The 14,909-nt window shown below is 42.8% G+C and overlaps 2 protein-coding genes across 2 annotated transcripts in view; one reads left to right on the top strand and one right to left on the bottom strand.

The window, feature by feature from the left end:
* The window catches only part of PARVA (parvin alpha), a 154,118-nt gene extending 142,275 nt beyond the window's left edge, over positions 1-11,843 (top strand). Inside the window, exon 13 of the mRNA XM_019729368.3 lies at positions 9,830-11,843. Coding sequence (XP_019584927.1) covers positions 9,830-9,906 — 77 coding nt within the window. The 3' untranslated portion in view covers positions 9,907-11,843. The remainder of the gene's footprint in view (positions 1-9,829) is intronic.
* Positions 1-14,909, bottom strand: part of LOC141572237 (uncharacterized) — a 161,266-nt gene that overhangs the window by 34,657 nt on the left and 111,700 nt on the right. The gene's annotated exons all lie outside the window — the stretch shown is intronic.

Raw genomic sequence — 14,909 nt, forward strand, 5'->3', positions numbered from 1 at the left:
TATTTGTGCATGTAGGAGGTACGTGTCTTCAGTAGTCTTCTTAGTACAGATGTTTATTTTCTACCACTTACTGAAATATTCCATTTTACAAGCACTAGTGCGTCAATGCTGTATTACAGATAATTTTCTGTTTATATCAATTTGGAACATTAAGAATGCCATATGTGGGCCCTTTGCTTGCACATTCCTAGGTGTTTAAAGGCAAGTGGATAAGTAGGGATTGCATGCCTTCACTCCCTGTTGCTGTGTCTGCTCCAAGTTCCTTCACCCAAACCTCCACATAGAGGGATTTGTTTGCTGACTGTCCAGTGGGCCAGAGACCCCCTTGATCATGATATGCCAAGAGGGGCAAGCCATCCCTGACCTCAAGGTACTTGCAGCCACCCAGGGGAGAGAAAAGATGCACCCAGTCACCAGAATAGAAGGACAGTCATGATAACTGCCATGAAAGAGGTGCAACTAAGAGGTTGTCAGAATTGAGGAGGTAATGCTCTCTTCTGTTTGGGGTGGGGGTTAGTTTGATGGAGATGTTGATAATTGGGGTAAACCATAAGGATCAGCTAGGGCTTTTATTTGGAGAGTGGGATAGAGGAGTGGTGGGTATAAGTGGTGGATTTCCTTGATCTGAACTAATGCCCTTCCCAAGAAGCTCCAGAACCAACACACCTGGTGGGCAGCTTCAGACCACCACACCAGAGCACCACCCAACCAGCTCCACAAATGACACAGCCAAAGAGCAGACTCAGCTGGCATCAGAGCCCCACTAAAGTGACTCCTCATTACAACTTGTCTGCTATAGTCACAACCAGCCAGCTTGAGAGTCAGTCCCACCCACTGATGTGCCAGCAGCAATAATGGCTCAATTACAGTACGAGGGCACACAAAATACACACAAGGGACACCCCTGGAACACTCAGCTCAGGTGGCCCAGGAGACTGCACCACTGGGCCTTACAGGACACCTACTACATAAGGCAACTCTGCCAAGACCCAGAGATGTAGCAGGTCTACCTAATACATAGAAACAAACACAGAGTGTCAGCCAAATGAGGAAATGCCTCAAATGAAAGAACTGAACAAAAATCCAGAAAAAGAACAAAACAAAATCCAGAAAAAAACAGCACTATAGGAAATCATCAACATACAAGAGAAGAGAGCAAGACAATAAAGGAACAGAGGAAAACTACAAAAACAATCAGAAAACAATAAAGTGTCAATAATTACATACCTGTCGGTAACTACTTTAAATGTAAATGGACTAAATGATTCAATCAAAAGACACAGAAAAAGGCCGGCCCAGTGGCTCAGGCGGTTGGAGCTCGGGGCTTCTAACGCCAAAGGCTGCCAGTTCGATTCCCACATGGGCCAGTGGGCTCTCAACCACAAGGTTGCCAGTTCCACTCCTGGACTCCCCCAAGGGAAGGTGGGCTCTGCCCCCTGCAACTAAGATTGAACACAGCACCTTGAGCTGAGCTGCCTCTGAGCTCCCAGATGGTTCAGTTGGTTGGAGTGCGTCCTCTCAACCACAAGGTTGCTGGTTCGACTTCAGCAAGGGATGGTGGGCTGCGCCCCCTGCAACAAACAACAGCAACTGGACCTGGAGCTGAGCTGCACCCTCCACAACTAAGATTGAAAGGACAACAACTTGACTTGGACAAAGCCCTGGAAGTACACACTGTCCCCCAATAAAGTCCTGTTAAAAAAAAAAAAAAAAAAAAAGACACAGGGTAGCTGAATGGATAAAATAAACAAGACCAGTATGTATACAACCCATAAGAGACCCACTTCAGATGAAAGACACACACAGACTGAAAGGGGACGGAAAAAGATATTTTATGCAAATAGGGGAAAAAAAAAGCTGGGGTAGCAGTATTTATATCAGACAAAATAGACTTTAAACCAAAGTATGTAACAAGACAAGGAAGGGAATTTTATGATAAAAGGATCAGTCCAACATAACTCTTGTAAACATCTGTGTACCCAACATAGGAGCACCTAAATATATAAAGCAAATGTTGGTGATATAAAGGAGAGATCAACAGTAATACAATAATAGTGGAGGACTTTAACAACCCATTGACATCAATCGATAGACCATCCAGACAGAAAATCAACAAGGAAAAAGTAGCCTTAAATGACACATTAGATCAGATGGATTTAATTGATAATTTGACAACATTTCACCCCAAAGCAGAAGAATATACATTTTTTTCAAGTGTATATGGAACATTTTCCAGGATAGATCATGCCAAGCAACAAAATAAGACTCAGTAAAGTTAAGAAGACTGAAATCATATCAAGCTTTTCTGATCACAGCGGTATGAAACTAGATATCAATTAAAAGAAGAAAACTGAAAAACACACAAACACATGAAGGCTAAATAGCATATTACTAGACAATGAATGGGTTAACAACAAGATAATGGAAGAAACCAAAAGATACCTTGAGACACGTGAAAATGAAAACACAATGACCCCAAATCTGTGGGACAGCCATAGCAGTGCTAAGAGGGAAATTCATAGCAATATAGGCCTACCTCAAGAAAGAAGAAAAATCTCAAGTAAACAATCTAACCTTACACTTAAAGGAACTAGGAAAAAGAACAGCAAACAAAGCCCAAAGTGAGTATAAGGAGGGAGATAATAATCAGAGTGGATAAAAATGAATCAGAGTCTATAAAAACAATACCAAAGATCAATGAAACCAAGAGCTGATTTTTTAAAAAGATAAAATGGGCAAACCTTTAGCCAGATTCATCAATATAAAAAGAGAGTGGACCCAAATAAATTCAGAAATAACAGAGAAGTGACAACTGACACCACAGAAATACAAAGGATTATAAGAAAATACTATGAACAATTATACGCCAACAAATTGCACAACCTGGAAGAAATAGATTAATTCCTAGAAACATTCAATATTCCAAGACTGAATCAGAAATAAACAAAATCTGAACAAATTAACTACAAAAATCAAGTCAGTAATCAAAATCAAATCAGTAATCAAAAACCCTCAGCAAATTATAGTCTTGGACCAGATGGCTTCACAAGTGAATTTTACCAGACATTCAAAGAAGTAATACCTATTCTCAAACTATTCCAGAAAGTTGAAGAGGAGGGAAGACTTCCAAATTTATTTTATAAGGCCAGCATTACTGATAACCAAAATGACATGAAGACACTACAAAAAAGAAAATTATAGGCCAATATCCCTGATGAACATAGATGCAGAAATCTTCAATGAAATATTAGCAAGTCATATTCAATAATACATTAAGGAGATCATACACCATGATGAAGTGGAATTTCTTCCTGGAATGCAGTGTTGATTCAACATCCGCAAATCAATTAACATGATACAACACATAAACAAAATGAAGGATAAAAATCATATGATCATATCAATAGATCCAGAAAAAGCATTTGACAAAATCCAACATCCATTCATCATAAAACTCTCAGCAAAGTGGGGACAAATGGAACATACCTCAACATAATGAAGACCATATATGACAAACCCACAACTAACATCATACTAAATGGTGAAAAGCTAAAAGCATTTTCCTTAACATCAGGAACAAGACAAGGATGTCCACATTCCCACTTTTATTCAACATAATACTGGAAGTCCTAGCCACAGCAATCAGACAAGAAATAAAATTCATCCGATTTGGAAAGAAAGAAGTACAAGTGTCATTACTTGCAGATAACATGACACTACATATAGAGAGAGAACTCTAAAGATTCCACCAAAATACTATTAGATGAATGAATTGAGTAAAATAGCAGGATACAAAGTTAATATTCAGAAATCGGTTGCATTTTGTATACCAATAGCAAACTATCAACAAAATTAAGAAAACAATCCCATTTCCAATTGCGTCAAAAAGAATAAAATACCTAGGAATAAATTTCACCAAGGAGGTAAAAGACCTCTACTCTGAAAACTATAAGACATTGAAGAAGAGATAAATAAATGGAAGCATATACATGCTCATGGATAAGAATGAACATCATTAAAATGTCCATACTACCAAAAGCAATCTACAGACTCAATGCAATCCGTCAAAATACTATAGGTATTTTTCACAGAACTAGAATAAATAATCCTAAAATTTATATGGAACCACAGAAGACCCCAAATAGCCAAAGCAATTGAAAGACACACACACAGAAAGAAGAACAAGTTGGAGGTGTCACACTACCTGATATCAAACTATACTACAAGGTCATAATAATAAAAGTAGTATGGTAGTGGCATAAAAGCAGACACACAGATCAAAGAAACAGAATAGAGAGCCCAGAAATAAACCCATTCCTATATTGCCAATTAATTAGTGATGATGGAGACAAGAATATACAACGGAATAAAGGCAACCTCTTCAATAAATGGTGCTGAGAAAACCAGATGCAAAAAAAAAAGAAACTTCACCAATTACACCATATATAAGAACAAACTCAAAATGGATTAAAGACTTAAGTATAAGACCTGAAACCAGGGGTGGCCGGGTGGCTCAGGTGTGAGCCTAATGCTGTGCTCCTAACACCGAGGTCGCCGGTTTGATTTCCACATGGGCCAGTGAACTCCGCCTTCTACAGCTAGATTGACAACAACAGCTTGACCTGGAACTGGGCTGCTGTGTGCGGCTGTGAGCCAGTGAGCAATGTTCCTAATACCAACATGGGCCAGTGAAACGCATCCTAGACTGAGAACAACGGTTGACTCAGAGTTGGCAGTGGGGCAGGGGGTAAGGGGAAGAAAAAAAAAAAAGTACCTGAAACCATAAAACTCCTAGAAGAAAACATAGGCAGTAAAGTCTGTGACATTGATCTTAGCAATGCTTTTTTTTGCATGTCCCAATCAAGAGAAACAAAAGGAAAAATAAACAAACAGGAAGTTTCTGTACTGTGAAGGAAATCAAATGCAACAAAAAGACAACCTACTGAATGGGAGAAAATCTTCCCCAACGATACATCTGATAAGGGTTAATATCCAAAGTATATAAAGAACTCCTTCAACTTATCACCAAAGAAACAAACAAGTCAATTTGAAAAATGAGCAGAGGACCTGAGCAGACATTTCTCCAAAGAGGACATACAGATGGCAAATAGACATATGAAAAGATGCTCCACTTCACTAATCATCAGGAAAATGCAAGTTAAAACCACAATGAGATCACCTCACACCTGTCAGAATGGCTGTCATCAATACATCAACAAACAACAAGTGTTAACAAGGATGTGGAAAAAAGGGCACCCTCATGCACTGCGGGACGACTACAAATTGGTGCAGACACTATGGACAACAACATGGAGGTTCCTGTAAAAGTCAAAATTTAAATTAGAACTACCATGACCCAGCAATTCCACTCCTGGGTATTTCTCTGAAGAAATCCAAAACACTAATTTGAAAAGATATGTGCACCCTCTTGTTCACTGCAGCGTTATTAACAATAACCAAGGAAACAACCTACTGTGTTTCCCCGAAAATCAGGTCCAGCTGGACAATCAGCTCTAATGCGTCTTTTGGAGCAAAAATTAATAGAAGACCCAGTCTTATATTTCTATAATATAAGACCCGGTCTTATAGGAGACCGGGTCTTCTATTAATTTTTGCATTAGATGCATTAGAGCTGATTGTCCAGCTAGGCCTTATTTTCGGGGAAACAGGGTAAGTGTCTATTGATAGATAAATGGGTAAAGAAGAGGTGGAACATATATACATGAAAAATAATGAAATATAAATAATGCAGAATAATAATGCAGCCATGAAAAATAATGAAATCTTGCCATTTGCAACAGCGTGGATGAACCTAGAGGGTATTATGCTAAGTGAAATTAAGTCAGACAGAAGAAAACAAATACCAATAATTTGTTTTCTCTACTCCAGTTCTTCAGATTTCACTTATATGTGGAATCTAAAAACCAAAATAAATGAGAAAATAAGACAAACTCCTAGATGTGAAGAATAAGTTGATAGTTGCTAGATGGGAGGGTGGTTGGGGGGATGGGTGAGAAGGGTGAAGGGATTAAGTACAAATTGGAAGTTATAAATATAGTCACGGGGATGTAAAATACAGCTTAGGGAATACAGTTAATATTGTAATTATGCCTGGTATCACATGGGTACTAGACTTATCAGGGTGATAAGTAAATTATATAAATGTCTAATCACTATGTTGTACACCTGAAACTAATATAACATTGTATTGTACTATATGTGTAATTAAAAATATTTTTAAAAAAGGATAAAGGTGCAGGCATCCCAGACAGGATGACGATATGTGCGATAGTTCTCCCTGGGGAGGGGAGAGTGGCTCAGTTATTGAGACAGAATCGCATGTGGCTGAAGCCCATGACAGCTCTGGCTGAGTCCGGTCCCTATCCTACTATCTGTGTGACCTTGGGCAACTTACCCCCCTGAGCCTCATTTTCATGTCTATAAAAAATGGAACTCCTAGAGATCTGCACATTACAGGATTAAATGTGACAACGCCTACTGCACAGCACCTGGCACCTAACAATAAATGTAAGCAGTTACCTATCTGGCTGGAACATTAAGAGTATGAATTGAGTAATGGTTGATGGGGATAAAGCAAGCTGATGTGAGGGCCTAGATGCCACGGCAGAAAGTTTGGACTTGACGCTGAAGGCGTGGGAGCTTTGGAGGTGCTTCAGCAGTAAGTGAGTTTGATCAGCGCTCTGTTCCAGGGAGATCATTTGGAAGGCAGTGCAAAGAACAGATGTTTAGATATAGGGCACCCTCGGCAGCATGGGGGACCCCAGGAGGAAAAACATGCTTGGGAGGGACATAGGGATGTCAGCTTTGAAAACCTTGACGTTGACACCTAGGCACTGAACAAGCAGAACTGCAGTTGGGCGAAAAGATCGGGGCTGTGATTATATAGTGGGAAGCACCTTGTGGGAACGAACACCTTTCCTTATGAAGATGGAGGAGAAAACAGGAAACTCTGAGCCGAGAGGTGGATGGTGTAGATAGATGTTGGTTGGGTCCCTGTCTCATGCCTCATTCCAGAACCTCGGTAACTATCAGCTCTAGCCAACAAAAGCCACCCTTTATTCTCATTTATTCTACGTGCCTGGTCACTGCTTAAGGAGGACCTCTAGAAAGATTGGTGTCGCTTGAGGGGCTGTGTCCCTGGCAAGGCCACTCCAGCATCCTAAAGCCATGAGAAAAGTACTCTTGAGTGGCCAGACGATGAGCACCCCATCTCTGGGTAGGAGAAACACAGTGGGAGAGCCCAGGCCAGGATGTCTGCGTGTTTTCTTGAGCTGCTTAACAGGAGACTTCCGGGGAACAGATTGGAAGTACTCCTGCTTATACTTCAGGTTTTAGGCACTTATTGCCCTCAGGACAGTTTTCCCAGTATCAATCTGTAGGGATATGTCAGCATATAGATGACATTTCTTGTGCAATGATTGAACTGATTAACATGAAACTTCCTGACCAATGTGAATGGAAAAACATCTGTTTTATTTGTTGTTACACTGGGCATAATGCCCGTGCTGAAAATTTCCAGTACATAACGGAGAAGCGAAATGGTATTCTGTGGACCTGTGCTTTGTGAGAAGTCTACCCCAGCCCTCTGTCTGGTGTCTGTGCTTCTCCCTGGACAGGGAGATTCAGCAGTACATGCCGCAGATTTTACAAAAGGTGGGTAATTACAGAGGACGTGGCTAATTCCCTGAGGGTGTTGCAAAATCGCATTGACTACGGTAGACGCGTTTTTCGTGGCAAAATGGTGTTCAAGTCAGGAAACGCGTTCTCTGCCGTGCTGTTTGACACTCAGGGCTCTGCTGCACCTTGACATCCCCTGGAAACAGCCGTCCCCAGAGGCTGCATAGTCCAGCTGCAGTGGGTAGAACGGACTGGAGAGGGGAAGAGGCTTTAAGAAGCCCAGGCAGGAGCCTGCTGCAGTGACTCCGCCCCCTGCCCCTTCACCCTCACTCCCTTGGTGAGCCCACTTTGTCTCCTCTCTGCCTTCCTAGGAGTTCCCACCTGGGGTAACTTCCTAATCTTTGACTTGAGTGGAATTTAAGAAACACTCAAACACCAAGTGGTCAGGGGAGGACAGGAACCCACCCACAGGGCATGGAGTGATGCAACATGAATAGGGGACGGTAGCAGGGCTCAGCCACTGGGCAGGGTCCCAGGTAGAGAGGCTCAGATACATGCACGAACCAACATGGGAACAGAAAGGGAAACTGAGCTCCAGGCCTCCCAGGATCCCTGGGAGCCCCTAGTCTACCAGGAGGAGAAAGAGCCCAAGCCCAGCTGCAACTGGGATGAGACCGGGGAGGGCCGCACAGGAGGAGGCCCAGAGGTGGGGGGAAGCCCTAAGGAGGTTCCCCAGGTCCTCGGCTAGGGCCCCATGCGTGCTCATCTTTGTGGGGCCTAGGACCTGGCTGTGGCAGCTGCAAAGGTCCCAAGGCTAAAGCCTGGGAGCCACAACCAAGCCTGACCAACGACTCACCTCCGCGCTTAAAGGATCCCTCCCTAGTCCTCTCGCCAGGGTGTTACTTCTTAGAGTCCTGACATGTCCCCAACCCCTCCTTTCTAGGAGGCTCAGCCTGATCCCTCCCACCGTGAAATCCCATTCATTGTTTTCTCTTAACATCATTTATCTCACCTGACCTTCTGCACCCTTAGGTGTCTTTTTAATCATGTTTACTGTGAACAATGTCACATTGCCAGAAAGCAACATAAAGTATAAATGTGCAGGTTAGTGAAACATTACCCAGAGAGCCACCATGCCACCACCACCCAGCTCAGGGATGTCACCCAGCTCCGGCGCGTTCCCTCCAACTCGCCTTTTTTGAACATAATCCTCTCCCTCTTCCCTAAAGATGACCACTCTGCTGACTTTTACAGGCATCAGGCTTTTGTCTTTTTAATAGTTTTTTTTCTTTTTCTACTTTTATTACCTTAGTATGCATTCCTAAATAGTAGGCCGAGTTCCTTTTTAAATGTGTTTTCTCTACTCCAGTTCTTCAGAGGAAAGCCCTCCAAGGGATAAAACTACAGAAACACAGGAGCAGAGAGGGGGCCTTGGTGGGGGGAAGAGAAGGCGGAGGAGCTGGCAGAGGTTAGAGGGGCAGTCGAGAAGAGGACTAAATGAAAGGAAGGGAAGGAGGGAACACAGGAAATGGTTGTTTAAAAGCTTGGCAACCCATGGTAGAACTCTCCTGAATACCCTCCAACACCCAGCCTCAAACCCAGCTGCCTTGCTCTATCCTTACTCTGAATCTGTCTGGCCCCTGAAGACACATGTTTACTGAGTACTCTCTGCCAGGTTGGCTTCTGGGCCCTTCCTAAGGGTGAGGCAGGTTGGTCGTAACTCACCTTTCCCCCGCTGTAGCCTCAGACGCTTCCCTCCTTCCTACCACTCAGGGCCAGCTCTGTGGGAGAGGGGCCCCGGGGGTAGGTGAGACTCAGGGGACAGCAAGCACCTCTCTTTTCTCAAGATGCTGTTTCCAGGGTGAAGGCTGCATGCTCTGGGGCCTGCTTCATTTTATTGAGGTGAAACCCCACAGCCCAACACGTCTGCCCCTTGCTAGCCCCATGCCCTGAATTCTCACTGCACACTTCAACACCCACCTGCCCTGTGTCATCTCCTAGGGGAGGCTCCTGTCTCCCAGGAGAACGGGGAGCTCTTCCAGAGCACAGAATAATGTCCCGTGGGTAAGGGGTGTGACCTCCCCCAGCACCATGCTGGGCACGAGGTGATAGACGGAAGACGACAACGGATGCCAACTTTGGGTCACGTGACCCCAATGAAGCTTTGTGTATTTTTTTGTTTTCTATGCAGACATTGTCAACTGTGACCTGAAATCCACACTGCGAGTGTTGTACAACCTCTTCACCAAGTACCGGAACGTGGAATGAGGGGCAGATGGGACCATCCTCCAATCCTCCTTCACCTGCTTACTCCTGTCTCGTGCTCTCTGCTCTCCCACAGTCCGCTATAACTCAGAGACAGTGGGAACTGAATTAGGAAGGAAATACTCAGTAACTCAGTGGGCTGACCCACACCTCCCAGGCCCTGGGGATTGACCCAGCAATGGCCTAAGAAGGTCATCCCCATCCTGGTGTCGGGTCCAGATTTCCCTCAGTGTGATTTGGGAACCCGCTCAGGCCCGAGAGGCCCACACAGAAAATGAAAATAAAGATAAGAGTTTCCATTTGAGGGGTGTAAACCATGTATCAGACACCACAGTACGGGCTCTGATGTACTCAAACTCAATCCTCACGACTCCTATTGAAGCAGGTGTTACAGATGAGGAAACTGAGGCTCAGAGAGGTTCAGTGACTTGCCAATAGTTGGCATTTTTTCCCCTTTGAACAGCATATTTGCTAATAACTAGCCAATTACATCCCATTCTTTGCACGTCCTATTGTCGTGTGTGTATGTGTGCACATGTGCCCACAGAGAAGACAGGGCCCACTAACGCCACCACCAACCAGGCCGGGTCAGGGCTTAGTGATCCATACTCAAATTGGCAAATGAAAGTTAACCCAATTAATAGTGTATGTGTGGCAGGAGTCATGTCCCTCAACTCCTTTGTACAAATGAAAATTACTCTTAATTCCTTCAGATTTGTAATAACTCCATACTCTGGTTTCAGGGTGACATTTGGAAAGGATTCTGTTTAAAATTAATGGAGTGGCACATTTTACAGCCTTTTTGCTTGATTACATGTAATGGAAGTGCCCTATATTTTCCTGCAAAATAAGTACTCGATTCATTATCATTAGGCAAATGTATAATATACGCCTGCACCACAGAAAGCTAGGCGCAGGCCCACGTGAGCATGGCTTGGGAAGTAGGGCTCTTCAACAGGGACCCTTGAACTTTAAAGAAAGGAACTCCTTTTTGCTTTCTAATTGATCATTTAGACCGTTTCTGGCTAAGTCTGCCTACATGCAATTACCAGCTAATTCAAGCGAGGAAAAATGTAAGTCATTCAGACCCAAGCCGAGTGGTTTCCTTGCGTGGGCTACTCACAGGCTTGTGGTAACTTGTATCCCCTCTCTGTGAACCCAACTTTTAAATACAAGGCTCTAATTGTCCCAGGCTGCCAGGTCCTGTAGTAATAGGAAAGGGACTAAAATGGGGGGTACTTCGGGGGACAAGAAGCTTGGGGAAAATATTTGCACACTTAACATATAGGGGAATATCCTCAGGCAGACGGATGGATGGGACTTGTGGGGTTTACAGTCTTTGTAAATTGACCAAGTGCTTGTGGGATAATTAATAACTTGTACTGATATGTCTTTATAGAATCTTCCCAAATATGCCAGATGGACACAGCCTGTGTACCCGCCTCCAGAAGTCTGTGCTTGCTTTGTCACTACTTTCGCCCATTGCACAAAGCCCTGCTCTAGTCTGAGGCTGAACCCTGTCTACACCACCAGAGTTAGGCCTCCATGTGGTCCAAAACGTTTTCTTCCAGCTCCTAAACAATTCTTACTCTACAGTCTATCTGCAGTAACTCAGAACCCAACAAATTTAGAGCTACTACATATTTCTTTAGATATTTTGCTCTAAAAAAGAACTGTTATTCAGCAAAATGAGCATTTAAGATGTAATGACAATGTACTCTCTTGTGTCCATTTATGTAAAAGGATAGTTATTTTTCATGTAATTATGAAATATTATGTTTCTCATTAGGAAATACTAAGTAGTATAATATTTGTTTGCTCTCTTTTAAATTCCTGATCGGAAATCAAGATAAATCATTGCTTTACCTCCTTGAGCAATACTAAAGCGAGATGATATAAGAAGAATGCATTCATTTAAACATGCTTTGCTGTACAACCTTTCTCTCTGGTTTTGTCTTTTGTTTTTGTCTTTTGTTTTGTCTTTCGTCTTTTGTTTTCAAGCTGCAAGTGTAACAAGACCCCTTATTAAGATCACTCCTTTTTGTACTTTATATACTTGAGATGAAAACACATCAGAACACTTGGAAAGTTTTTTTTAATAACAGGTCTAATTTCTCAGAAAATAGTGTTTCAAGACTGAGGTCTTAGCCTCAATCCAGAATCCCTGGACCTGGGCCTGGTTTTAAAACTCTGTCATCTCATTTAGAGGTTTTCCTTTAGATTCTGCTGCTCAATGCATGGCCATGGTTTTAAAGGTAGGAAAATGGCATCAGAACAATAAACAAACCAAAATTAACCCTCATCTCTTTTAAAAAAAGAAGCTGAGATAAGTCTAGTCTCTATAGGCTTTTCTTTTTTTCTAAATTTAAATGCATTGATATTTTTAATAGTTAATACATGGTGCAAAATTCAAAATGCATAAATGGGTATCTAGTGAAAAACCTAAATCTCCCTCCCTCCTTCTCCCCTCCCTCCCAGCAGCCAATACCCCTCCCTAAAGACAACTATTTTGATCCATTTCTTATATTCACTTCCAGAGATACTTCAGCCATAAAAAGCATCATCACACATATAAAATTGTTGGGGTTTTTTACATAAATAGCATATTATACATACTATCAGGCACATTGCTATCACGTAATATTATATCTTGGAGATTATTTTACACTGGGTATTAAAACCTTTCACACTGGAAAAAAAATGAGAATCTGAGCACTTTGTAAATCCAAGGACCCATCTCTGGCCTGCCTGACTTAGGAAATGAAAGCCCTACCCAAAGGAGGTGCTGCTGCCTCCATAGTGATTTCCAAAGTCAGAGACAGACTTACTGGGGTGGGGGGTAAGGGGGGGTGTTACCAGAAACATTCTCGTGTGCCCTGCCATCCTGAAGTCCTCCTTTAGATGATTATGGTGAGTGGTGTGCAGTTTGATTAAGCTTTCATTTGTACGTATTACTAGGGCTAATTTGGAATTCATTAAGAGAGTCCTCGAGGTGACTGAGTGCCCTGCCGTGTTCTGCCAGCCCAGCCGCCACGCGGCGCTCCTTGACTCAGTCAGAAGTCCCTGGATTTCACATGTGCAGGCAGAGTTGACATTTCCAAACTCTGGGACAAGGACTCTTTATCAGCACATCATCAGTGTTGCCTGAGTTGGTTGTGATTTGTAATTGCTACTCTTAACGGTACTGTTCTAATTATGAATTACTGTTAGCTTAGCTTTATCATTATCTATTTATTTTGTGGTGGGTTGCCTGGTTAACCCTACAAAGTATCCTGAAGCTTATTTGCATCAACAGTATCCTGGGGCTGTAATTTTCCAATAACTAGACTCTAAGATGTATACATTGTGGTTCAAATATGAATTATCCATACTCCAGTGCTAGAGCAAATGTATACATAACCCATTCCTCCCCAAATTATCACTAATTTATTTTTCCACTGGAAAATGAGACTAGACGGAGTCGGTGAGTCAAGCAGTCTTGCCTGCCTAAGGAGGGAGTGACCAAAAGTAACTGGAGATCCACTGCCGTTAATACAGCCCTACCTACATAAAGCATCATAGGTATGCAAGAGGGATATGTCCTAAAACCTTCACCCATGTTAAAGTTACAAGCAATCTCCCCTCATAAAATTCACGTAGGTCTGTTGGGAAATTCAAGAGAGTTGTTTTGGAAAGTGAGAAGAAGAAGAGGCCTGCACTGAGATGCAAATACTGGGAGGTAAGTGGACTTGCCAGAGGAGGGGCCTCCATCTACATTCCAGCTCCCCGATACCTGCAGATGCGGGTATCAGCAAAATGCAAGTTAGTATGCGTGAGTTGCTCGTTGTCATGACCACAAAGATTCTATCTACGAACACCAAGTTTCAATTGTTCTTTTTTCCCTGAAAAATATAAATCCAGGCTGGCTCCAAAATTTGCTCCTGCTACCGCTTTACTAGGGTGATTGCACATGTAAATATTTGCATGTGTGTCCATGGTGCCAGCAAGGCAGCTGCCAGGGTGGCTCAATGCAGGATGAGCAACCCCCACCTGGCAATCTTGAGAGTTTCAGGCCCCCCAGGTAGGAAGCCACCAGTGAAGTAGCTCTTACTGTCCATTCTGCGGGATGTTTAATAGAGGTTCAGGGAAAAAGTGACACATTCAAATAAGTCTGGGAGACAGCTGAAAGAAAATTAAACTCACTTTCTACAGTTTGGGTTTTATGTTTTGCTCTGTTTTCTCATTGGAGCCCATCTCAACATTGCCCACACTAACGCCTACTATGACTCTCTAAGGGGAGACAGAATAGAGCATGTCCCAGTCACGTTTGACCATGGAGACTATTTGCCTCCCGAGAAATGTGCAGGATGGGTCCCCTGTAGATCCCTCTATTCATTCAGCCACTTGGCCATCTAGTCACCAAGTATATGCTGAGTGTCTATAACGTGTTAGGTAGACTATGTCCAGTGGCAAGTGAGGCTCACTCATGCAGCTCAGCCTAATGGGAAAGTCATGCAAAAAACAATCACAAATCAATGGTACAGTAAATCCTCACTTAACGTCATCGGTAGGATCTTGGAAACTGCAACTTTAAGAAGACATATAACAAAACCAATTTTACCCTAGGTTAACTGATATAAACAAGAGTTTTCCTATGATGTATTTCTGGTCACACAAAAAATCACCAAACTTCTACATAAAGACTCCAAACACTTCTAATATTAAACATCAAAATAAATGTGAGCTATATATACATTTAAGAAAGATTAATAAAAGCAGAAGAATTACTTTCCAACCCACTTATTCCGGTTCAGGGTTGTGGACGGCCGGAGCCCATCCCAGCAGCTCCGGACACAAGCAGGCACCCACCCCAGACTGCATCACACACACCCACACTCACTCAGACTGGCACAGTTTAGACACACCAATTCACCTCACGTGTACATCTCTGGGATATGAGAAAAAAACTGGAGGACCCAGAGGAAACCCACACAGTCATGGGGAGAACATGCCAACTCTATACAGAC

Source organism: Rhinolophus sinicus, chromosome 14 (assembly GCF_057876585.1).
Source record: "Rhinolophus sinicus isolate RSI-liver-muscle chromosome 14, RSI-T2T, whole genome shotgun sequence".
In the NCBI taxonomy this organism is placed as follows: Eukaryota; Metazoa; Chordata; class Mammalia; order Chiroptera; family Rhinolophidae; genus Rhinolophus; species Rhinolophus sinicus.